General features: G+C 32.3%; 2 protein-coding genes across 3 annotated transcripts in view; both read left to right on the top strand.

Annotated features, from left to right (window-relative positions):
• Positions 1 to 3,013, top strand: part of LOC139517283 (acidic fibroblast growth factor intracellular-binding protein-like) — a 28,609-nt gene extending 25,596 nt beyond the window's left edge. For both annotated transcript variants that reach the window (XM_071308184.1, XM_071308185.1), the window contains exon 11: positions 2,444 to 3,013. In XM_071308184.1, coding sequence (XP_071164285.1) covers positions 2,444 to 2,525 — 82 coding nt within the window. In that variant the 3' untranslated portion in view covers positions 2,526 to 3,013. The remainder of the gene's footprint in view (positions 1 to 2,443) is intronic.
• Positions 3,014 to 14,979: 11,966 nt separating this feature from the next.
• Positions 14,980 to 26,281, top strand: LOC139517282 (uncharacterized). Its single transcript, XM_071308183.1, has 3 exons — positions 14,980 to 15,199; positions 16,726 to 16,757; positions 23,854 to 26,281. Exons 1-3 carry the CDS (start codon positions 15,115 to 15,117, stop codon positions 24,112 to 24,114), a joined length of 378 nt encoding a protein of 125 aa, XP_071164284.1. The 5' UTR covers positions 14,980 to 15,114; the 3' UTR covers positions 24,115 to 26,281.
• Positions 26,282 to 27,458: the final 1,177 nt, after the last annotated feature.

Genomic DNA, 27,458 nt, shown 5'->3' with positions numbered 1-27,458 from the left:
CCTTTGGTTCATGTCGGATAAAAATAATATATTGGCATCGTTAACATAATCATCCTGATCTGCTGATCACAAAAGGCCATCCCTACATAGAATACAACGTACGTCCGTTTACAAAATAGTTTGTACACACGTTGATAATTTTGTATCAAACGAACTTTTTTTAAATGAACCCTGCTCTTCAGATATAAAGGTACAGAGTAACGTACGTCATTTCATGATTTCAGAAAGCGTTCAACATCGATTTCAAACAAATGCTTTGAAACTTCAACTGTTCAAATGCAAGTGTTCATGTCAAAAGCTCACGTGATACCAAATGGACTGGACCTTATACGTTAAAAAGATAAAACCCGAGGATTCCGGTAAAAAAGTTTTGAGCGGGAAATACAAATATAAGATTTTTGGTAGGAACGAAAAAATAAAATAAAATATAATCTTTCTGGTAAATACAAATAAAAGATTTTCAGGCGGAACAAATTTATAGGGTCGGTCGGTAAAGGGCAAACAAACAATATTTTAATTTAAGCCTCAGGTAGTGGCTCTTGAAGTTATCTATTTTTTGATAGAGAAGTCATTGATGGAACTATATTTTGTAACCTATGTAAACAAGATGGCATTGATAATAACACAAACAAACTTTTCATTAAAAATATCTATAAAAAAGAAGATGTGGTATGATTGCCAATAATACAGCTGTCCACAAGAGACCAAAATGACACAGACATTAACAACTATAGGTCACTGTACGGCCTTCAACAATGAGAAATGCCCATACCGCATAGTCAGCTATAAAAGGCCCCGATATGACAATGTAAAACAATTCAAACGAGAAAACTAACGGCCTTATTTATATAAAAAAATGAATGAAAAACAAATATGTAACACATAAACAAACGACAACCACTGAATTACAGGTTCCTGACTTGGGACAGGCACATACATAAATAATGTGGCAGGGTTAAACATGTTAGCGGGATCCCAACCCTGCCCCTATCTGGGACAGTGGTATAACAGTACAACATAAGAACGAACTATAAAAATCAGTTGAAAAAGGCTTAACTCATCAGATGGACAAAAATACCAGTGGAGTTCACCTTGCTTTCATTTTTTAATTAAATTACAATAAGATATTTCGTGTAGTTCATTTTTGATCTGATAGCAAATTACACAGAGTGCTTTTTTTTGCCTTAACCAGACAAATATATTCATGCACCAGACAAATTCATTTACACAAATATACAATTAAATTGTGATAGAGTTTACAAGTGAGGAAATCAAATTCCTTATCTCCAATTTTAAAAATTATAACAATTTAACACATTTAAAGAATTTATTGGGGATTAAACTGAACATTTTAGTCACTCACAAACATTTTAAACTTATCATTTAACTTAATCTTTAAAACTTGAAAAGAATTCTCACAAGAGAAAAGTTTCAATCTCAAAAGAACAATTTTCCTGTTAGAAAATACACGTAGACATATGTGCCAACAGAAAATTAAAATTAATCCCATTCTACAAATGTCGCTGCGATGATCAGTACAGAAAAGTTCTGAAGAAACGCTTTATTTAAAAGACTTTCAAAAAAAAGCTAAATGCGTAAAGGAATAATGCAATTTATGCTCAACAATGTGGTAACATTACTTAGTAACATATCTTGATAAGTCCCATGAAGGATGAAAAGGTTAGAACAATGACATAAATATTTTTATTTTCTACTTACCTGATTTTTGTGTTTTTTTATGAACTCTAAATTAAAAATAGTATTCAAACCAAGACTGTTTCGGATAAAAACCACAATTTTTATAATGTACATTCAAAACCAAATTCATGGTAGAGGGGACTAAATACAGCATAAACAACATTATTCAAACGACCAAAAAAGTTGAAAAGTATATTTTAATAAAACGCATTTGACAAGCAGGTTGAACAATGGATCCATGTTCCTAAACTCTGCTGACTGCCATTGGCATGTGACAAATAGACATATCACCAAATGAATCAAAATGGATCTTAATTTTATTACCAAACAGAATTAATAAACTTGTGGAAAAGATGGTATACGGCAAAAAAAAGGTGCAAAAATAATTACACTATATCAGGATATACATATATATATATATATTTCAATTTTCACTTGTTTATTTTTTTCATTTGGGCTTATATTATGTTTTCCTTCAGGTTTATATAACTGTTCATCCTACTTTTACTCTTTAAAATTCATGAGTCTATCTTAAATTGAGGTAAATTATATGACCTTCATAATACCGATTGGATTCCTAACATCCCTGAAGAGACATTTATTGTCGAAATCCTGGTATGGTGTACTAATTTTGTTTTTGATTTAAACAATAGGAAAAAATCTTTTTGCATTTTATTGCTTTTATGCATTTATTGAGTTAACTGTGTGATTAATTGTTTATTTTGAGGTTTTATTTCTTTTCTAGATATCAACCATTGTTACAAGTTGTATGGGACAGATACATGAATACTATGAGTAGTTGTATACTAGAAATGTTTCCGTCCTGACTTTGCTGATGACTTATGTTGTGAATATCTAGTCAAATACACAAGATCATAATAAGTTGATGAACCATCAAGATGGTTGTAATTATTTAACTACTGAACAGTTTTAGATGTAGTTTTGTGTGATGTTATTAATTAGACCAATGATCAGCCTTATTACATTCCAAATATTCATAAACAACATGGCACAGAAGATCAAGATAGATATCAGATATTTGATTGCACATTATGCCATTCTATTACAATCAGTTTACATTGTAACTATAATACTATAACTTTTTTTGTGAGAAATGTATATGAATTGTTTACAGTCATGACTTGCATTAAGTTAGTCATTGTATAAGCTTTATTGACTGACATAAACTTAGTCATAATATAAGCTTTAATGACTAGGATAAACCATAATGACTGGCATAAGGTTAGTAATTTTATAAGTTGTAATCTTTACCTGCAACTGTAGATAATAATAATAAAACTTGTTTTCTACTGAACTTTTTGTGTTGAAATATTGGCAAAAAAGCAACGAGGTCACTGGTTGGTCTTGTGTGGACAAAACCCATTTAAATTATAGACCTGGTATAACTTTTGTTAGCTATTATTCATGTGTTTCTCTGTCCTATATGTTCTCCCATTTATTTGTATTGTGTCCTGTCATGTACTGTTGCTATTTTAATGTTATATTTAACATTGCCATTAAAGCAGGAGGTTTGGCATTCCACAAAACCAGGTTCAACCCAATATTTTTAGCTCACCTGGCCCAAAGGGCCAAGTGAGCTTTTCTCATCACTTGTTGTCCATCGTCGTTGTCCTTATCGTCTGTCGTCATTAACTTTTTATACGACCGCAAATTTTGAAAAAATTTTCGTCGTATATTGCTATCACGTTGGCGTCGGCGTCGTCGTCGTCGTCGTCGGCGGCGGCGTCGTCGTCGTCCGCCGTCCGAATACTTTTAGTTTTCGCACTCTAACTTTAGTAAAAGTGAATAGAAATCTATGAAATTTTAACACAAGGTTTATGACCATAAAAGGAAGGTTGGTATTGATTTTGGGAGTTTTGGTCCCAACATTTTAGGAATAAGGGGCCAAAAAGGGCCCAAATAAGCATTTTCTTGGTTTTCGCACCATAACTTTAGTTTAAGTTAATAGAAATCTATGAAATTTTGACACAAGGTTTATGACCACAAAAGAAAGATTGGGATTGATTTTGGGAGTTTTGGTTTCAATAGTTTAGGAATAAGGGGCCAATAAAGGGCCCAAATAAGCATTTTTCTTGGTTTTTGCACAATAACCTTAGGTTAAGTAAATAGAAATCTATGAAATTTAAACACAATGTTTATGACCACAAAAGGAAGGTTGGTATTGATTTTGGGAGTTTAGGACCCAACAGTTTAGGAATTAGGGGCCAAAAAGGGACCCAAATAAGCATTTTTCTTGGTTTTCGCACTATAATGTTAGTATAAGTAAATACAAATCTATGAAATTTAAACACAAGGCTTATGACCATAAAAGGAAGGTTGGTATTAATTTTGGGAGTTTTGGTCCCAACAATTTAGGAAAAAGGGGCCCAAAGGGTCCAAAATTAAACTTTGTTTGATTTCATCAAAATTGAATAATTGGGGTTCTTTGATATGCCGAATCTAACTGTATATGTAGATTCTCAACTTTTGGTCCCGTTTTCAAATTGGTCTACATTAAGGTCCAAAGGGTCCAAAATTAAACTAAGTTTGATTTTGACAAAAAATGAATCGGTTGGGTTCTTTGATATGTTGAATCTAAAAATGTACTTAGATTCTTGATTATTGAAGTTTTTTGGTCCAGTTTTCAAATTGGTCTACATTAAGGTCCAAAGGGTCCAAAATTAAACTTTGTTTGATTTCATCAAAAATTGAATCCTTGGGGTTCTTTGATATGCCAAATCTAACTGTGTATGTAGATTCTTCATTTTTGGTCCTGTTTTCAAATTTCAAATTCTACATAATAAAGTCCAAAGGGTCCAAAATTAAACTAAGTTTGATTTTAACAAAAATTGAATTCTTGGGCCTCTTTGATATGCTGAATCTAAACATGTACTTAGATTTTTGATTATGGGCCCAGTTTTCAAGTTGGTCCAAATCAGGATCTAAAATTATTATATTAAGTATTGTGCAATAGCAAGTCTTTTCAATTGCACAGTATTGTGCAATGGCAAGAAATATCTAATTGCACAATATTGTGAAATAGCAAATTTTTTTTTAATTAGAGTTATCTTTCTTTGTCCAGAATAGTAAGCAAGAAATATTCTATTGTGCAATAGCAAGATTTTTTTTTAATTGGAGTTATCTTTCTTTGTCCAGAATCAACTTAAATCTTTGTTATATACAATATAGAATGTATATACACTTTTTACTACCAACTGATAAATTTAAATAATCTTTACCATTCAGTGATAACAAGCAGTTTTTTTACATCTTAATATTTTATGATGTATTTAAATGAGTAGTTATTGTTGCAAACTCCATTAGAAATTTGAATTGATATCAGTTTTGAAAAAGGGAAACGGGGATGTGAAAAAAAAGGGGGGGGGGGGTTAAATTTTTCTCATTTCAGATTTCATAAATAAAAAGAAAATTTCTTCAAACATTTTTTTGAGAGGATTAATATTCAACAGCATAGTGATTTGCTCAAAGGCAAAAAAAACCTTTTAAGTTCATTAGACCACATTCATTCTGTGTCAGAAACCTATGCTGTGTCAACTATTTTATTTTAGATTTAAAAAGTTTGAAGAAGAAATCTTTAATTGATTTGTAAAATCTTGGCATTTGTTTTGTGTAAAAAAAACCCATGTAATGTCAAAAATTTGATCACAATCCAAATTCAGAGCTGTATCATGCTTGAATGTTTTGTCCATACTTGCCCCAACTGTTCAGGGTTCGACCTCTGCGGTCGTATAAAGCTGCGCCCTGCGGAGCACCTGGTTAAAAATCTTTTCCTCTGAAACTACTGGGCCAAATTCAACCAATCTTGGCCACAAATATCATTGGGGTATCTGGTTTAAAAAGGTGTCCAGTGACTGGTCCAACAAACCAAGATGGCCACCATGGCTAAAAATAGAACATAGGGTTAAAATGTAGATTTTGGCTTATTACTCTGAAACCAAAGCATTAAGAGCAAATCTGACAGGGATAAAATTGTTTATTAGGTCAAGATCTATTTGCCCTGAAATTTTCAGATGAATTGGACAACTGGTTGTTGGGTTGCTGCCCCTGAATTGGTAATTTTAAGCAAATTTTGCCGTTTTTGGTTATTACCTTGAATATTATTATAGATAGAGATAAACTGTTACAGCAATAATGTTCAGCAAAGTAGGATCTACAAATAAGTCAACATGACCAAAAAGATGAGTTGACCCCTTAAGGAGTTATTGCCCTTTATAGTCATTTTTCACCAATTTTTCGTAAATTTTTGTAACTATTACAAAAATCTTCTCCTCTGAAACTACTAGGCCAAATTTATCCAAACTTGGCCACAATCATCATTGGGGTAACTTCTTTAAAAAAATGTGTCCAGTTACCTGTCCAACCAATCAAGATGGCCACCATGGCTAAACATAGAACATAGGGGTAAATTGTAGATTTTGGCTTATAACTGAAACAAAAGTATTTAGAGCAAATCTGAATGGGGTAAATTGTTCATCAAGTCAACATTTATCTGCGCTGAAATGAATTGGACAACTGGTTGTTGGGTTGCTGCCACCAAATTAGTAATTTAAAGCAAATTTTGCTGTTTTTGGTTATTATCTTGAATACTTTTATAGATAGAAATAAACTGTAAACAGCAATAATGTTCAGCAAAGTAAGATCTACAAATAAGTCGACATGACCAAAAAATATTTTCCTCTGTTACTAAAAGGGCAAGTTTATTATAGATAGAGAAAATTGTAAGTAGCAAGAATGTTCAGAAAAGTACAAACACATCCCCATCACCAAAACACAATTTTGTCATGAATCCGTCTGTGTCCTTTGTTTACTATGCACATAGACTAAGGTGAGCGCCACAGGCTCTTAAGAGCCTCTAGTTTTCTTCAAATGTCCTGTACCATGTCAGGAAAATGGCCATTGTTATATTATAGTTCGTTTCTGTGTGTGTTACATTTTTAGCTCACTAGACCTGAAAGGTCAAGTGAGCTTTTCTCATCACTTGGCTTCCGTTGTCTGTAATCTTTTACAAAAATCTTCTACTCTAAAACTACTGGGCCAAATTTAACTTCACTTGGTAACAATCATCATTGGGGTATCTAGTTTAAAAAATGTTTGGGTGACCCACCCAACCAACCAAGATGGCCACCCTGGCTAAAAATAGAACATAGGGGTAAAATGTAGATTTTGGCTTATAACTCTGCAACCAAAGCATTTAGAGCAAATCTGACAGAGGGTAAATTTTTTTATTAGGTCAATATCTATCTGCCCTAAAATTTTCAGACAAATAAGACAACTCGTTGTGGGGTTGCTGCCCCCAAATTAGTAATTTTAAGCAAATTTTGCAGTTTTTGGTTATTAACTTGAATATTATTATAGAAAGAGATAAACTGTAAACAGAATTAATTTTCAGCAAAGTAAGATCTACAATTAAGTCAACATGACCAAAATTGTCAGTTGACCCCTGAAGAAGCTATTGCCCTTTATAGTCAATTTTTAACCATTTTTCTAAAATTTTAGTTATCTTTTAAAAAATCTTCAGGTCTGAAACTACTGGGACAAATTTAACCAAACTTGGCCACAATCATCATTGGGTATCTAGTTTAAAAAAATGTGTCTGATGACCCTGCCAACCAACCAAGATCGCCGCCATGGCTAAAAATAGTACATAGGGGTAGAATGTAGATTTTGGCTTATATCTCTGAAACCAAAGAATTTAGAGCAAATCTGATGTGGGGGTAAAATTGTTTATCAGGTCAAGATCTATCTGCCCTGAAATTTTCAGACAAATCAAACAACCTGTTGTTGGGTTGCTGCCCCCGAATTAGGAATTTTAAGGAAATTTTGCAGAATTTGGTTATTATCTTGAACATTATTACAGATAGAGATAAACTGTAAACAGCAAAATAAGTCAACATTACCAAAAATTGTCAATTGGCCCCTTAAGGAGTTATTGCCCTTTATAGTAAATTTGAACAATTTTCATAAATTTTCATAAATTTTTGTAAATTTTTAGAAAATATTTTTCCACTGTAATTACTGGGCCAAGATTATTATAGATAGAGATAAGTGTAGCAACAAGAATGTTCAGTAAAGTAAGATCTACAAACACATCACCATCACAAAAACACAATGTTGTCATCAAGGAGGGACGAAAGATACCAAAGGAACAGTCAAACTCATAAATCTAAAACAAACTGACAACGCCATGGCTAAAAATGAAAAAGACAAACAGAAAAACAATAGTACACATGACACAACATAGAAAACTAAAGAATAAAAAACACGAACCCCACCAAAAACTAGGGGTGATCTCAGGTGCTCCGGAAGGGTAAGCAGATCCTGCTCCAAATGCGGCACCCGTCGTGTTGCTTATGTGATAACAAATCCGGTTAATTGTCTAATTTGGTAATTCACATTCAGGAAAGGGAAGGGGATTGTAGTTACGACGTAAGGAACATATCCGATATCATTTGTGATACGGTTATTCCATAACGGTCAACCAACTCGTGATGGCGTCCGTAAAATTTACGAAGGGATGATTTCAACTTCACCATTTGGAACTCTTGGTTTAATAGCTTCCTTGTGAGCAGCAACCCTCTATCAAGTAAATCATGATAGGAAATGCAAGCACGGGAATATTTTATTTATCTGTGTCCATTGTTTGATATGCACATAGACCAAGGTGAGCGACACAGGCTCTAGTTTGTTGTGTTTCTGTTGTGTAATAGTTCGCCTCTTATGCTGTGTTCAGTTTTAGTTTGTAACCCGGATTTTTTTTCTCTCAATCGATTATGAATTTCGAACAGCGATATACTACTGTTGCCTTTACTTTTGAAATATAATGGTTTAGTTTTACCTGTTAATTGTGACTTGGATGGAGATTTTGAGGTCATTAGGTGAAAGATCAAGCTCAAAACAACAATTGTTAAATTGGAATTTGCCCCCAAAAATTCCAGATTTCTTTTGTTTCAAATAACAACCCTTTGCCAATCATAGATTGGTTGATTGATTGTTTGTTGCTTAATATCCAGTTTCATAGACTGAAAATTCACCTTAGAAAGAATAAGATTGCTTGATAATTGTTTGGCCATTAGCCGAAAGCTCAAATTTTCAGTGCCCAAAATGAGACAACTGTTGCAACAATTGTTGTTGTTATTGGTTTTGGTAGGCGGCTTACTTATATAGTAATTGCGCCTTAAATTCATATAACATAAAAATTATGTATATATACTTTCAGTCCTTAATTTATTTTTAGTATTACGTTTTGGCGAGTAATTATATGAAACTTTGACGAACATGGTTGACTGAGTTACTAAGAAGTATTTATATGTAGAGACAAACAAAAATAACAGAAGGTACATGTAATAGGAAAATTTAAAAAGAGCAAATCATAGTTCCTAATGAAATGTACATTATTATTTGCAACAAAATTTTTAATCTTCTCTGAAACTATTTAGCCAAATATAATCTTAACTTTAAGTGTATACTCCTCTTCAAATCTATTTAAAAAAAGTATTTAGCGATTTGAACCATCAACTAACATGGCCTCTGTTGTAATAATTAAGGGATAACCTCGGGCTGATATAACTTTGTACTTGTTTAGCTTCATAACTAGTTTGATCTGAGCGTCACTGATGAGTCTTATGTAGACGAAACGCGCGTCTGGTGTATTATAACACAATGTTGACTGCTGTAGCCTAATTTTGACTTATTTACCTTTGTCTGTACGTTTCGTTCAAACATTGTTGTCAATATAATGGAATTGTATGCGACTGTCAAACAAGTAAGGGATTAAGCTCACCTATAAAACAAGGTTTAACATGCCATTTTGACGTCGTCATAAAAAATAGCTGACGTCACAACGGAAAAGTAAACAACCGATACCGGAAACACCGGAAGTAACTTGCACGAGAGGCACTATTATGGGTTTTGTGCACGAGGTGCACCTGATATGGGTTATCAACCCGGGTGGGAAATTATGGCTTGTGTACTTCAGCTCATTACACACATGCAAAATCTATCATATCAATGCTAAGTATATGATAAATAACAACAACACATACAGTATAAAGCTTCTTTAGTCTAGCTAACTACGGTATGACCTCTTACTTTAACATATAGATATAAAAGAAGAGTATATAATATGGAAACTTTTGTCAAAATGTGCTGGTTACCTCATGAAGCATTCTTTTGCAGTACAGTTGTTTCTACCTTTCAAAAAGAGTCCAACACTTCTGACAGATTTCATGAAATATCTTTGTAGTCCGTGTTGAAATAGTTATCAAAGGTAACAGGATTATAATTTTGAAATTTTTAGGAACTTTTAAGAATTTAAACATATCATCTACAACAGAACATATGGCTATGAATACCACCTTTTTGTTTATATGTGAACATTACTTTCAGATGAAACACTAATTCTTAGAAGACGTAACACTTATTCACTTATTAAAAGTTTAAAAAAAATAATGGTATCTGTTAGTCTGTGCAAAAGTAGCTACTGCAATCCTTTACATTATTTTTTTGCTCTGCATGTACTGATTTTGTGTCATTGAAGGATACCCCCATACCCTTTGTTTGTCTATTATTTTTGGATAATGTTCTATAGCGCGAAACACTGTGTTCCCTTAGTCAAATAAGAAAATCACAGCCGGAATTGATGAATTGAAATACCAACAAAATCTATGTAGAAAATGGCATGTTAAACCTTGTTTTATAGGTGAGCTTAACCCCTTACTTGTTTGACAGTCGCATACAATTCCATTATATTGACAACAATGTTTGAACGAAACATACAGACAAAGGTAAATATGTAAAAATTAGGCTACAGCAGTCAACATTGTGTTATAATCTTAATAATTTAATACACCAGACGCGCGTTTCGTCTACATAAGACTCATCAGTGACGCTCAGATCAAAATAGTTATAAAGCTAAACAAGTACAAAGTTAAAGAGCATTGAGGACCCAAAATTCCAAAAAGTTGAGCCATATATAATCTCTATAAAACAAACAACTATCTCTACACAGAAAACCGAATCGCCATACAGATACAGCACATAAGCAAAATTTAAAGACAAAATTAAAAAATAGTCATAGCACATAACACACGACAGGATGTATAATTATCGGGGCTAGTCAAAAGGATATAACAAACTATGGACACAAATAGTAAAGGTTAATAATATACAAAGACAAACAAAAGAAAATTATAAGACGTAATTAAGTTGGATAAACAACGGAGGAAATTAATAATTTCAAAATTAAAGTTGTCTAGTTTGTCATAGATTCTGGTACTTAGAACACCGTTTATGTTATTCAAGTTATACATCGTGTATGTTGTTTCATTAATTTCCTGTTCTGGAGGATATAAGGAAATCCAATCCGGAAGTTAATGGAAAGAACATCATCAAGATATTTGAATGTAATATACTGAATGATCTCTCGTTTTAGACAAGTGTCTGAAGGAACTTAAATGAAAATAAGAAGAGATCATGGGAATGCTGACAATTTTCAGAAAAAGTCTACCTCAAAATTCAACAAATATGTAGTCAATAATAAACTCCAACATACTAACAGTTGTTCCTCGGTGTAGAATGTTTTATCTTTTTGTTTACTTCTAACAAAATATTTCGTATAGTTTCCCAAATTGATAAATTTATAGCATATATATATGCTACCATTTTTGTACTGAAAAGCATTGAGAATTATTTCTTTTAGGCGATTTTTCAATTTGACACACAGAATGGTAGTATAAAGGGTAAAAATCAAAGATTTTGGTGTTTTTATTAATATATTTTAGAGAAAGATCGATATCTTAAAATTATCCAAAAGTCTTGGAGTTTTAGAATCCACTTATAATTAGTACCACTACACGAGTGAACAGTATTTCTGAAGACCCTCTATCACTACAGACGGATTTTTAGTCAATTCCTTTGTATAACATACAGAAGAGCCGGCAATATACGGTTGTTTATATGGAAATTCGTGAAGCTTATGTATCTAATCCAAGATTTGCTTTTCAGTGTGATGTTTATTGAAACCACGAAGGACTTACCATTCGCCAAAATCTCATCTTTGTCAAATGGTATCTTTATTGTTTTTGTACGTGGGATTACCTAAATGCGAATTTATTTATATTTATTTACAAAAAACTCCTAGTAGAGTGATTTTCAAATATCACAATATTAATTCAAGCTTTGAGCACTTCTTTGGAATTTGGTGTCTCTAGTACAATATTCAAGACTGAGGTAATAGTAATTTGATGTGAAGGTCATATCAGGTATTCATAGACTGAAATTTGAGCTAATTTTCTATTTTTTTAAATATTTAGATACATTAAGTAATACATGTCAAACTTTTGCCAAAACTTACCTTTACAATACCTCTTCGAAAGAACAACTAAAGTACATCAAAACACAAAATAAGTGACACAATTTTTATTTACCTTATTAAAACAGAAATTTATTTATCAATAACATGTCAATTTTAAGAGGGAAAAATCGATAGAAATTTGATGATTTTACCTTAATATAGTCCATTAACTAACAACTTTAAAATACTGAAATTTGAGTTTTCATGGACATTGAGGGTTTTTTTGTTGTTTTTTTTTTTGTGATATCTTATGTCCCTAAACTCTAAGGCCAACAATTGACATCATTTGATATAAAAAGTGAGCAGATTTTACAATCGTCTTCATCCTACCGTGTGAGGGATGCATATCCAGTCAAGGTCGTTAAACACTTCCATCATCAATCTTCTACACGAAAAACCCCGTCCAATACAGTACCTGACACAAAACAAAGGTCCTTTTACTAACATCATAAAATCGAAAGTCTACCTATGCTTTCATGTTAAATATGTATTTTCTTGGTTTTCACCATTCCAAAAAACTCGAGCTTATCATTTAACAACTAGACAATCTTTATAACTAAGATTCATATAGCTATATCATTAGAACTCAGAGATTAACTCATCATAGATAATATAATTAAAATTATGTACGCCAGACGCGTTTCGTCTACCTAGACTAACTTGAAGTGGTCTTGCAATTACCAAGCACTAGTAATCATACATGAGTGATGCTTCATGTAACGTCCCAACTTGTTTTAATAAGGGCATACGATACAGTTACAGGGGAGGTAATGACGTTGCTAACGTAAAATGTTATTTTCGCGACGTCAAACTGTGACATACCGGGAAAAGACGCATTTTTCGACTGATTTTTTTCATCCAAACTGATTTAATTTGAAAACGAGTTCATGGACCCCTATTTTTTAAAACGACATTTTATTTCATTTTGCAGGGAGATTATGTGAACCAAATTTTATAAAACTGTAAATAGTGCAATTTTTTAATGTTGATAAATATACAGCAAAAATTACGTTTTTTTCTCAATTCATGACCATTTGATAAATACGAGTTATTTCTGAATAAAAAATGCATAAGTTTTTAGGATACTTATAAAATACAGAAATTACAAATTATTCAACAAAAAACAATTTGTGTTTATCTTTTAAAATAAAAAAGTTATGGCTTTCTTTCGAAAGGGAAAATACGGCCACAAATCCGAATTTTGAGCAAATATACAAAATTTCGACCTCATTTAACTCAAAAAGTAGCACATGAAGGTATATATTTTATTACATATTTGATTTAATCAGGCAAAAAATAGCTTTATGGAAATTTTCATCAAACTGTAAATACGGGATCAAAACTGTATCGTATGCCCTTAACATAACCCCTATAGTGCAAATTGCCGATTCAAGTTTGTCGATGGCAATATAATGGGATAGAAGAAAAGCAAAAGGTGAAATCCTCTCTGAAAGTGGCAAATGAAAGAAAATCCCTATTGTCTATTATAGTCTAGTGTCCTCTTTTATTTGCATTTATTATTTTCTGTAGATGTTTTGGTAAAAAAAGTGCTAAGGTATTTCATCCCTTCCCCCCAGCTCATACGTCACTGTTCTATTTTTTATGTCCATATGACAGGTTTTGTTCTGATGTTTTGTTGTTTAAAGGTTTAATTACCCATTAGTCATGTAGTTGAACTAAAAAAACATAAAATCTATTTGTTTGAGACTCCGATATTAGACATTGCATGAAGATGTCAACATTTTACACAATGAAATACTTAATGATTCTTCTTTCAAGAAAGGTCCGTTTTCCGACACATTGTTAAGACGGATATTGAAATTGTCCTGGTTATAATAAAATCTCTATTGATTTTATCTGGCTTCCTGTTAGTTAATTTCAGCATATTGTCCAATAGACCTTAATTGATAATCAATATTAGAACGAATATTTATTCGTTAAACAATCAAAATAAATTGCAAAAGTACTGGAAATTTAAGTTCATGAACTTACAATCAACTTGAAACATAAATAACACATATTTGTTACGCAAAAAGTGAGAAACCTAAAGCATTTGAATTTTGGCAAATGTAATTAAGAGTTTAAGGTCAAGAAAAAGGGCTATGTTATAGATTTTGGTAAAGTTTTGCACACCACTGAGTCTCTTTAAAATATATTTCTGTTAATGTTTTGAAATTTTACTAAATTAATTCTTTTAAAATATATGCAGATTTGTATAGAGAGCAAATAAATTTTCCTATTCTCTTCTTAGATTTATCTTAAAATGATTTCCAATGTAGAGCTTTTTCTTTAAAAATTGGTATGTTTTGTCTAGATATTATACTATAATAGTACAATAGTCCCAGGTTATGTCTGTCATTCTTATAAAATTTTACACAGATTATAACTTAAATTTGAACTCGCCGTTTCCTTACTAAAATAATTGCTAGAATTGTACCACTGATTCTAGTCGCTTCTTAGTTACATATGAAAGCTTCATTTGTTGTACCAAGTTCAAGTAAGCGAACAATTGTCATGTTTCTAAATAAACAGTCCAGCATTGTACTGTCAACCGACTTAATACCCTCATTTTAATACAGTAAAATTGGGTTTATTATTATGTAATTCGTACAAAAATGAAAGAAGCGTGTAACATCTTGCAATAGACATTTCTACCAGTGATGGGTTTCTGTAATTTTCAAATAAAATATCTTGTAGTGATCGCTGTATAGGATCGGCGTTATGTCATTACGATCTCTTTATCGTTTTCTCTGCGTCATTTATGTGCTAAAAACAGGTACATTTTCTTTCTGATTCGTTACCTTTATCGATCGATTCAAAATCGATAGGAATTGTTCAAATGTGAAGTCATCACCATTGATTCTGACGATTGTCTTCTTACGCCAGCCAAATATTGTGCGCCGCATTAAATAAACGAATAATTTTCATAAAGATTTTAGTAACAATATTTATGGAACTATTATAGTCATATGTTAAAAGTTTAAATGAAAAGTATTATTAATTTTAAATTCAGTTGACAATAGTGATGACATTGTTTTATAAAGATGTATCAGTTTCACAACATGATACATAAGAATTTCAAAATGACAGATTTACTATCAGGACTTATATCTTGGCTATTATTTTCTGGTAAGATTTTTTAAAATATTACAAAAAAAGGTTTAACCATAAGAGATTGTTTGATAGGTAAAGACCATTCCACTGTATGATCCGAATACAGAAATATTGTTGAGTTGGAAAGTTTAGGTTAACTCGTTTGTCAGAATTTTTCTTGGCATCTTAACATCTGTCCAGTGTTCTCCAACATACATCTTTGAATATAATATTTTTTCACCAGCAGATCTGATACTTCCTACCTAGAAATAAAACAAATAAGACTAAAAACCACATTTTTCTTCCCAAATTATCTTTTGGTTGTTTTATTATATTCAGGATAATTATACATGTCACTTCTGATACTTAAATAAACGCAACAACTTTCAAGGACCTGTAATACTCTAGAAAAAAATATATACTGAATAGCCAGCTTATAATACGTAAAGCAATGCAAACTGCTATTTCAGTTTAGTAAGAAAGCAAGTATAGTGGCAATATTATGAACAATATGCATCTATACGTTAAGGAGTGTAGTTGGACACTTGGACTGAGGGATACGACATTAAATTTATGACATGATTTTGCTTCCATCGGTCTATCTGTTTTATCATTGTATTGTCTTCTATTAAAACTATCTACAATCTGAACTCTAGTTGTCATTATTTGAATATCATACTACAAACATGACAAGGAACAAAAACCATGGTCACCTCTTTCATTGTTCATCTTATAGAATTCTCTGGCGACTGTGTTTAAGAATCTGCTACATAATTTCAAGTTTTCAATCTAGTGGTAATAATCCATGTATTATGACTAGGAAACCTGTACATATTTATCCGTCCCAACTATTAAACTGATATTTTCTGGGTTGAGGACCAGGAGGATTTTGAAAATAAATAGCTTGGCCTGGTAAGAACTAGTTGCGGGTAACAAATATGTAAAAAAATAAATAATTAAAAAGTAAGCAAGCGTAGCAAAAAAATAAATTTAATTTTCAATCCAGAAAAAATTATCTTGGCATCAAATGATTATCCCATATTCGAAACGAAATATCTACACTAGAATCACTCTAAAAAGATATTGACAAGGAAGTATTAATATACCAAAAGGGAAGGCGAGTTGAAAAACTGAAGTCGAAGAAAAAAGGACTATCCCTTGATTTAAAAAAAAAGAAAAAGACGAACAAACAACAATTAACACAAATTACTCAGAAAATCAAAGCTGGAGAAACACGAATCAAACGTAAAACAGGAGGAAGTGAACTCAAATGGTATAAATGTAAATTTACAACCATTGTTTTACATTCTATATGGGCGTGTCAGAAATATCAATGGACGGTTTAACAAAACTTTGTCTAGGTCAAATATGTGTCTTACTCCATGCATATATATGTATTTACAATTCAAAACATTTTTGAAACTTTAAGAAAAGAATACTAAAGAAATGTCACTAAATGAAATTGACTACTGACATAAACTTTTTTGTTGCCGATTTTTTTATGCTAAACTTACAATTTACATGGTTTAGGTTTTTTATAACGTTCATTCTATACATTTCAGTGATTGAAGCGAAGTCAAATTCAACAGATTCGGTAAGTTTAACATATGTAATGTACCTACACCCCCTAAAAACACTAATAGTAGACAAATAAAATTGAGAATGGAAATGGGGAATGTGTCAAAGAGACAACAACCCGCCCAAATAAAAAACAACAGCAGAGGGTCACCAACAGGTCTTCAATGTAGTGAGAAATTCCCGCACCCGGAGGCGTCCTTCAGCTGGCCCCTAAACAAATATATACTAGTCCAGTGATAATGAACGCCATACTAATTTCCAAATTGTACACAAGAAACTAAAATTAGTCTTTTATGATGTGACTTATGAAGAAACTCTTTTGTCTTTTGAATTGAAAAAAAAATAAAAATGACACTCCGTAAATTTAAGGGACACCATAACGAATAGGTTGTTTTTCGTGTTCGTTTTTATTCTGTGGTTAGTCCGCACTTTTTGGGAATTTTGTGTCATCAGTGCTCTTCAACTTTGTACTTGTTTGGCTTTCTTTACTATTTTGATCTGAGTGTCACTGGTGTGTCTTATGAAGACGAAACACACGTATGGTGTAGTAAAAGAAGAAAGGGACGAAAGATACCAAAGGGACAGTCAAACTCATAAATCTAAAACAAACTGACAATGGCTAAAAATAAAAAAGACAAACAGAAAAACAATAGTAAACATGACACAATATAGAAAACTAAAGAATAAACAACACGAACCCCACCAAAAACTAGGGGTGATCTCAGGTGCTCCGGAAGGGTAAGCAGATCCTGCTCCACATGTGGCACCCGTCGTGTTGCTTATGTGATTACAAAATTTTAATCCGGTAAATAGTCTAATTCGGTAGGTCACATTCATGAAAGGGAAGGGAATTGTAGTTACGACGTAAGGAACATATCCGATATCATTTGTGAAACGGTTATTCCATAACGGTCAACCAACTCGTGATGGCGTCCGTAAATTTACGAAGGGATGATTTCAACTTCACCATTTGGAACTCTAAGTTTAATAGCTTCCTTGTGAGTAGCAACCCTCTATCAAGAAAATCATGATAGGAAATACAAGCACGGGAATATCGTATCAATTGGGAGATATATACCCCGTATGCAGGTGCTGCTGGAATGTTGCTACTTAGAAATGGAAAGTTCACAATTGGAAAGCTTAAATCATCTCTTTTGTCGTAAAGTTTTGTTTTCAACCGAAAAGTAAATTAAAAGCCTGGTACCTTTGATAACTATTAGCATGTCGAAATGTTCTATTGTAATGTTTATTTGTGTATTTCACAGTCCGTGATGTTCTTGCATTTATTTGTAGTTCTGTTTTGTAATGTTATCATTTTAGTGTTATAATCAACATTGTCATAAAGGCGGGAGGTTTGGCTAGCCTCAAAAACAGGTTCAACCCGACATTTTGTCTTAAAATGTCCAGTACCAAGTCATGAAAATGCCAGGTTATCTTATATATAAAAAAGAAGATGTGTTATGATTGCCAATGAGACAACTGTCCACAAGAGACCAAAATGACACAGATATTAACAACTATGGGTCACCGTACGGCCTTCAACAATGAGCAAAGCCCATATAGCATAGTCAGCTATAAAAGGCACCGATAAGACAATGTAAAATAATGCAAACGAGAAAACTAACGTTTCTGTGTGTGTTACATTGTCGTTTTTGTTTTGGGTTGCACTTCAGTGTTTATTTCGTTTCGTTGTTTTTCTCTTATAGTTGATGTGTTTACCTCAGTTTCAGTTTGATGTTCTATTAGTAATTCTGATTGGATATTGTTTTGTGTCATTTCGTTTGCAGTTTTATTTCTATTGTTTATTTTTCTATTCGTAAGTAAAAGTAGAGACAATTAATCACTTATTTCATTAATAAGATTTTAGTTATGCCCGCGTCACACTGTCCCGATTTTTATATACGATGGACACCCGAATGCGAAAATTGTAAGTTCGTACGAAGTTGGTCCCGATCTCGTTAAAATACCAAAAAGTGACCGAAGCAAGTACGATGAATAACGAAGTCTATACGATGGTGCCGAAATTATATACGAGAGCAAAAGATGGACATACGAAGGTTAACCGAAGACGGGTATTTAAGCTTCATATATCAGCCGAAGCCTACACGATGGATCACGAAGGCTACACGATGGATTACGAAGGCTACACGATAGATTACGATGATGGCGCGATAGCAATACGATGTCTAAAAGATACGAACAGAATTTCGACAACATATCGTTTCTGTACAAGTCTGCCATGCATGGCGGGAAATCGATCTTTTTGTCTAATTCTTATAAAACTTAGTTTATTATCCCCTCGCCTACTACATGTAAGTTGCGTGTAGATAAAATTGTATGGACACTCTAGAACCAAAATGCTCAAAACTTGGTATGGTGTTACTCGTTAAGAATATCTTAAGCGCTATTGACTTTAAAGTTCAAAGGTCAAGGTCACAGTGGCAGTTGTAATACAAGGCAATATCACCCTTGTGGACACTCTAAAACCAATATGCTTCAAAAGATTAAAATAGCATAATACACAGGAAATTGGTTGCTCATTTTTTACCTGCTAGTTCTAAAGACAATATTAAAGGTATTTCCAGTTACTGAATGTTTTGGTTGATTTCTAAAAAAATAGTTTATGTATCAAATATGCATATTCAATTTACCATTTTCTGCATGTGTCATATACAAATATAGTGTCCATATTTGTCCCCAATATGTTACATACGAGGGGATGCCACGCGAGGCATTGCCTTGTTTAAACTGTAAAATGTTCGCACTAGTCTGAATAATCACCCATAATTTTGCCCATGTTTACTGATCTATCTTAAAGGTAAGGTAATGGGTTCGTTGATCCCTTTTATTCAAAAAGAGCTCTTTCCAAGAGAATATCATAATAATAAAGACAAAAGGAAGGATGAGGGGAAAGAAACAAATGCGGCAAAATATGACATATAGAAAACAAAATGGTTATGGAGTAAACATTTGTGTGACAACAACTCAGACGATACATAAAAAATCAAAATAATGAAGAAAAAGTTGGTTTCCCTATATACGCGTACCTGCAGTGTTGGTGTACGAGGCGCGTTTATGATTTTCATTATGATACTTGATATGAAAAATTGACAAAAAATAATATTTTACTTGTAAAAGAAAACCCTGAGCCTGTAATAGCTGCTCTTCTTGTTCCATATGAATTAATAGAAACAACGATGTCGCCTTTCTTGTTCTCATAGAATCATATGATATGATCTCCATGTTTTGTGAACGTCTTTCTTAACTGTCGTATTTGACTGGCCAGTGCATATCGCGCATGGCACTTTAAATGTATTTTAGCGCGAAAATTAACTTATATTTAGCTGGATTTATTGCCGTCGTAGTTCCATCTTGTCGCCTTCGTACTTTTATTCGATGGCAACACGACGGGATTACAAGGTCTTCACGAAGTCGTGTTGCCATCGTAAGACCTTCGGGTATCTTCGGGATTCATTCGTGTAGACATCGTAATGTCAAAACTGCCCGATGGAAACGACGGAAACACGAATGCAATACGATGTGCAAAGATGCATTCCCGGTGACAATACAATGGTGAGGATGGTGATACGAACTCAATACGAACCCTCAACATCGGACGCACCTTCGGGGATTTTTTAACATGTTAAAAAATTTAGAACCCTTCCCGAAGTTGTCCCCGAATGCTAGAAAAAGTGGCCGATGGTTCTACGATGGATAGAGATGGCACTACGAATAGCCCGATCTGGATACGATTAGTCCCGATTTTGAAAATTTCCATTATCGTGTTGCCATCGGCGTAAAATTCGGGACAGTGTGACGCGGGCATTAAAAGCAACTATATGCACAGGATTTATTTGTTTTACACAGTTTGATTTAGAAGAACAACCGCCATAGTTAGATAATACAATTAATTATACAAACCCTAATACAATATTCTTGTAATTGTTATAAAATATATCAAATAACACCATTACAGACTTTATCCAATTTTATTTTCAAATTTTAGAAATTGAACTGTGACACCGCTTTTTGTGGCGTTGATACATTAGTGCAACGCAAAGTTCGTAATTCTATTATGCTAGTTGTGTGTACTGTCGTAAATTCATTTTAGGTGTTCGTTATTATTCTGTGGTTAACTTGTCGAAATGTAATATTATAGTACTTATTTATGTATTTCTATGTCCTGTGTGTTCTTGCATTTATTTGTACTGTATTTCTGTCATGCAATGTCATGATAGCAGCAATTTTAACATTGCCATCAAGCGGGATCGAGGTTTGGCTAGTCATAAAACCATGTTGTACCAAGTCAGGAATATGGCAGTTGTTTCAAATAGTTCGTTTCTATGTATGTTGCATTCGCGTTTTGTTTTGTTGCACTTCATTGTCGTAGTTGTTTTTGTCTTAAAGATGATGTGTTTCCCTCGGTTTAAGTTTGTAACCTGGATTTGTTTTCTCTCATCGATTTATGACTTTAGTATACTACTATTGCCTTTATTTACCCTGCCTTTCTGTTCAAAATCATATCAAAATATTCTTCATTAATTCATTTTAGATGTCAAGTCGCCTAGGCATGAAGGAAATTAAATTTAAATTAATTTTTAAACAATTTTCTTAGCTAAAAAAACATATATTTATTAAGAAATTTCATCTTAGACAAAATTAACATCTGGATCATTTTGAATTCATTTTGATGAAATACAGTGTTTTTGTTTGTTGGTGATATTTTATTGTTGTTCCTGAATTAGAGATAATCGACATTTTTAATATTCGAATGAAATGGAAATATCATATATGTTTCTTTATTAAACAAGACAACCACACATTCTCGTTTGTTCTATGATAATGATTAGATGTAAGAAAAAAGGTAGTCAGTGTCCATCTTCCTTGGATTTATTTCTCAAGGCTTTGTTCTAAAAGACCTCTATTTATTAAAAAAATCACTATTATAATAGATCCAAATTTACAAGGTTTTATCGTTTTTGAACATGTTGCCAAATTATAATCGCTTAAAGGCAATTTTGATAGATCGTGGCCATGGTCAAATTATAAATACCTTAAGGTGGCACAAAACTGCAGTATAGATAGATCTTGGCAAATTTCGAGGATTTATCATTAATATGTATCAAAGGACATTCTTCACCAATGGAAGAAACGATATATATATGTATTGTCTATCGAAGAATCAATTCATTTTGGTTGGAGATAGCCGTTGGCTTTTTCATAAACAATATTCGCAATATTGTCTTCATCGTAACATGTAGTACTGAATATCATCACTATTTAATTAAGTCTACATTGAAAACAACGTTCAAACCTATGATTGCGTTGGATAAAATCCGCAATTTTTATACGTATATTAAAATACCAATCAGAAAAACAATAAACTTGTGACAAGATTGTATACCACAAACATGAGGTGAAAATTTGTACACCATATCCGGATTTCGACAACTAATGTCTCTTCAGTGGTGTAAGGGATAGAAACAGTATTTGGAAGTATATATAATTTACCTCAATTTAGGATAGATTCTTGAATTTCAAACAGTCGAAATAGGATGAACGGATTATATAAACCGGAGGGGAAATATAATACAAGCCCAAACGAAAAAATATAAACAAGTCTCAATTGAAAACAACGTTCAAACCTATGATTGCGTTAGATAAAAACCACAATTTTTATACGTGTGCATGTAAAAATTCGTTGTAGAGAACCTAAATACAGCACAAACACCATTTTTCAAAAGACCAAAAAAGTGAAAAAAAGTATATATTTACAAAACGCATTTGACTAACAGGTCGAACAACTGATGTCCATTACTATCTAACTGATATACATGTTAATATATATATATACATCTTGAGCAGACAGTATATCTTACTTTCGAATAAACTATATTATTGTGGTGTCTGATTTGGATTAACGATCTGCATATATCCAAGAAGATTTAAAATATTTGATAAATATTTTATGTGGTTTAAGAAATTCTATGATATTTCTGTCAAGTGTGAATTTGATACTCAAGATGTTATACAGTATCATTGATTTTCAATACGCAGTGTTTGATATAGCTTTAAAAGACTAATATGTCTTGCAAATGTCAAGAAATGTTTCAGAATAAAATTTTATTCTGTTAGTATTACAAGCAAATTTAAACGATTTCCTTTTATTTCCGAAATTAAACTGATCTTTCATTCGTCATTTGTGTTTTTGTTATCAACTGTATCAAGCTTTTTGGTGTTAAGTGTTTTCCTGCATTGAATTTTATTGTACGTTTTCCATGGGCGCTTTTTGTTAGTTTACTGATTGAGTTCAAAAAATGGGATGGTAAAGATTCTGTCAATCATACTTTAAAAGTATAGATCTGTGATGCATTTAAGCTTTAGAAACAATAAGAAAGCTTAGGTTGGTTGGTTTTGATCACATTGAATTTTTTAACACTAGATTAACTCCGTTGTTCATGTTAGGTCTTGAACTTTGTTAGTATTTTTATTTTCTCACATCATAATTAGTTATCAAAGGTACCAGGATTATAATTTAATACGCCAGACGCGCGTTTTGTCTACATAAGACTCATCAGTGACGCTCAGATCAAAATAGTTATAAAGCCAAACAAGTACAAAGTTGTGACAAATATGGCTAAGTAATCTATTCCTGAGATATGAAAATCCTTAATTTTTCGAAAACTCAAAGTTTCGTAACAGGAAATCTTGTTATTTTATTTTTTTATTTTGGAGAATTAAGAGTTTATCATGGTTTATTGCGAATCTTCGAAGGTCTCTGTTTAATGTATTCACCATTTCCTGGATTCTGTACCATTTCGCGCTTAGTTTAAAATAGTCCATATATTGTTAAATAGTGAAATATAATAGATAAAGGGAAAAGAAATGAACAAATACGTTGGACAAGAATAAGAACAGAGGGTACCACATACTCCAAAGGTATTGTAAAATCGAAACGACAAGATGAAGAACACATTTGAGAGGGTAAAATAAGTAAAAATTAATATATATTGTTAAAACAAAAATCCCAAAAATATAGAAAAAGGAGGGTTCGATTCCCCAAGTGCGTGTGGTTATATGCAGTAAAAATATGGGTTGTTTTTTTATTACAGGGTCGATTTGGAGGATTAACAGATGATATGATAAAAGGACTTTCTGCTGGATTTGGATTTTTCATAGCGCTTATTTTTCTTATTTGTCTGGTATGGTACTGCTGTTGTGCAGAACCAAGGGATTCTGAAAATGTGAAATGGAATACTCAATCGTCAAATAATCAAAACAGTTCACAGACAAATCGACGACAGCATGTTTCAAATACTAGTTCTTCAAGAACAGACGAGAATAGAAACCAGAACAGACGAGTGTTTGCATAGTGCGATTTTTCTTGTTACATTTGTACTAGCTTGTATGCTCTTAATGCGGACTTGTGTAACAGGACCGAACACAATCGTATATTTCTAAATTGAACTATAAACTAATGTGTATATTGTATACAATTGTGTACTGATAGTTCAAAATGCCTTATGAACGAATGGCTTTTATGTGATATGTTATTTGTTAAATATTTTTTGTGCTTTAGCATGCGTGAATCGTCAATGAAAATGTGTTGTACAAAAAAAAACTGATCATATAACAACAAGTGATCCGGATATTCTAAATATTTAGGATAACAACAAAGTTTTATAAAGGAAATAAAAAAAGAATATGGAAAATATTCCCTTTTCGTTCCGATCTGAAGAAAGATATGGCCATCCTAAACAAAATTTGATTCGAATTGGCCATGTTTGTCTCGCTTTTTCCGGGTTGGGGCTATATTATGTGAAAGTCAGTTTAAGAGGAAGCATTAATGGTAAATCAATGATCCTTAGTTTACAGGTTTACAAGTATGGACACATGTCATTTCCATTAAGATTATTTGGACCCACCCCTTAATCTGGATATATCGACTTTATTACAGTTGCTTAGTTTTAGATGATAAAGTTTGTAAATATTTGATTGAGAACCACTAATGGTATGCTAATGTTATTAATTCCTTAACAAAAAGTTTCAATTTAGTGTCATTGAGTGGGAGTAAAAAAACTGCAGCATAAGTGACACACATTTACTACTGTAACCTTAATAAAAATCACATTATACCTTTTATGAAACTATTTGTCAAAAATTAAATGGTCTTTGATGGATGAATGTATGTAAAGAATTCTAAAAATTATCAATATTTTGTTCTGGTTAATAAAAACGATGATCTTCTCCTAAACTAAACACTATGGGGAAATGCTTATATCTATATCTTTTTTTTTGTCGTCTGAATAGAACCTAAAATGTTCAGAACTTATTTATTCTTTGAACATTTTTCTGGATCATTGATCGAAATTATACTTAAGATTCCAGATACTAAGTAAACGGTACAGGTTCCATGGAGCTTCTTCTTAGTTTCTCCTTTCGTAAACAAGATTTGTAAATTGAAATATTTTGAAATATCAAAATATTCAATGATTTTTTTATTGATTTTTTTTAATTTTTACAAAGCAAATCAAGAACTAAGAATTGTTTGTTTTCATATGATGTACTAAACATTACTAATGTAAACGTCGCGCAGTCAAGAAACACATATAAACACAGTTCAATCAAATGGTCATTATTATGACTTTTCTGGGAGGGTGTCATTTGCTCAATGATCGCTGAAATGTAATCATTAATAGTTTTTCTGCTTAAAAGTATACTTTTAATTCAGAAAAGTGGTAACGATGGTTTTTCGCTACTTGAAGTGCTCACTGAAAACACAACCAACTGGGTAATTATTTTATTTTAAAAACCGCGAATTCAACGAGTGGATGAAATAATCATTGTACGGGTTTACAAATAATTCAATATTTTCTTTTATTCATAAAATTATTTGTAATTGAACAGTTCGCCTTGTCTTTTTGATCTACCAAGCGTCTGTTATGGAAACTGAAAAAACTTCCGTGTCAGTTTTACATTTTAAACATTCCATATTTTTGTCTATTGCAATTAATCAAATAATGAAGAAGTAAAACAAATCAAATAATGAAGAAGTAAAACATGTCAAAACCTCATATTTATTATTTGTTATTCGATGAAGTTGATGACGATTACTGTTATAGAATAGTATTATTGATATAAAACAAACAACACAAAAGACACATGTATTTAGATGTGAAAATACAACATTGTCCAGTCAGGAGTCTGTTATCCAGTGGTTATCCTTAATTGCTGCACTTTTTTGTTCGTTTAATGCTTTCAGAATATATTAGGCTGTGTGTATACTCGTTTGAATGTGTTTCACATTTTTCATCTCAGGTCATTTTAAAGCTTATACTATATTATGGGTTTTGCACATTGTGATCTATATTAGTTGACCACATCCTTGTCTTTTGTCAATATTGTCGACTGCTTTGTCATGAACATACACAAAACGTTGCAGAGAATTCAATTGGTCTAAGGTTGCTATGGAAAATGCCTCAGATGGGTACATTTGTATCACCGAACGCTTTCAACTATGGGTACTCTATCTTCGCCAAACTTTAAAGAATTATCTGCTTGAAAACTGTTGTCTTACCTAGGTGCAAAAAATCATGAAACAATGGCATAAGGTTGCTCGGACTGAGACACATGCTGTTAAAGAAGTCATGCAACCCAGACTCAATGGTGTTATTGAATAAAGTAAATGCAGAAATTTGATATTGTTTTATTATTGGCCAAATTGAGATGCGATAGAATAATAATTCGTATTTTATATTTTGAAAACATTATTTTTTGTATGATGCATTTCATTCATTAATAATTGGCATGTGTGTCGACTAGCAATAGCAATACTAAATAGATATAGGAAGCTGCACGTTATTTAACTTTACTTTACACTAATTATCTCCCTGTGCGCCTTACCTAGATGCCAAAAAATATGCTTAGACCAATGAAAATCGAAGAAAATTCGCTGTCACAGGATGTCCGCATTACAATATGTAACTATTATACAGACAAAGGAAAGCTTTTTCATTTTACATTTGAACATTTCTGATGGAAAATATTTTCTCTAATTCTTCGTCAATTTATCCCTATCTGCACCCATTGTATAAAAAATTTAATCAACGTAGAAAGAACACATCTTTTTGCAGATCACTCGAAAAGAAAGAAAAATTTGCCTGCTTATTATTTTACATTATTATTATTTGAAAATCATTAAAGAAACAGATTCCACCACCAAATATCGTGTAATACGATATCTATCTACTCTCGACATTTACATTTTCAATATTTAAAACGCTCGGCGTTTTAAATTTGAAAATTTGACTGTCTCGGGTGGATAAATATCGTATCACACTCGATGCAGTGGTAGAATCTCTATATTTATAAATTTACTGCTTACAAATTTTTTAATTTTTTGAAATACTAAGACTTTTCTACCTCAGGCATAGATTACCTTAGCTGTATTTGGCAAAACTTATAGGAATTTTGGTCCTCTAGCTCTTCAACTTCGTACTTTGTTTGGCCTTTTTAACTTTTTTGGATTCGAGCGTTACCGATGAGTCTTTATAGACGAAACGCGCGTCTGGCGTATATACTAAATTTAGTCCTGGTATCTATGATGAGTTTATATACTAATATAACAGCTAAAAAGAGGTGAAAAATAACAACGGCATATGCAAGCAACTTTTGTCTGTACTTAATTATTTTCTGAACCAAAATAAAGTAAACTGGG

This window comes from Mytilus edulis, chromosome 3, assembly GCF_963676685.1.
Source record: "Mytilus edulis chromosome 3, xbMytEdul2.2, whole genome shotgun sequence".
Lineage (NCBI taxonomy): Eukaryota > Metazoa > Mollusca > Bivalvia > Mytilida > Mytilidae > Mytilus > Mytilus edulis.
Note: the sequence above shows the minus strand (reverse complement) of the source record. Positions and strands in the feature narration are given on the sequence as shown.

Coding starts and splice junctions, on each gene's coding strand:
- LOC139517282 (XM_071308183.1), top strand. CDS start 15,115: ATGTATCAGTTTCACAACATGATACATAAGAATTTCAAAATGACAGAT. Junction 15,200..16,725: donor ATCTTGGCTATTATTTTCTG/GTAAGATTTTTT, acceptor TATACATTTCAG/TGATTGAAGCGAAGTCAAAT. Junction 16,758..23,853: donor AGTCAAATTCAACAGATTCG/GTAAGTTTAACA, acceptor TTTTTATTACAG/GGTCGATTTGGAGGATTAAC.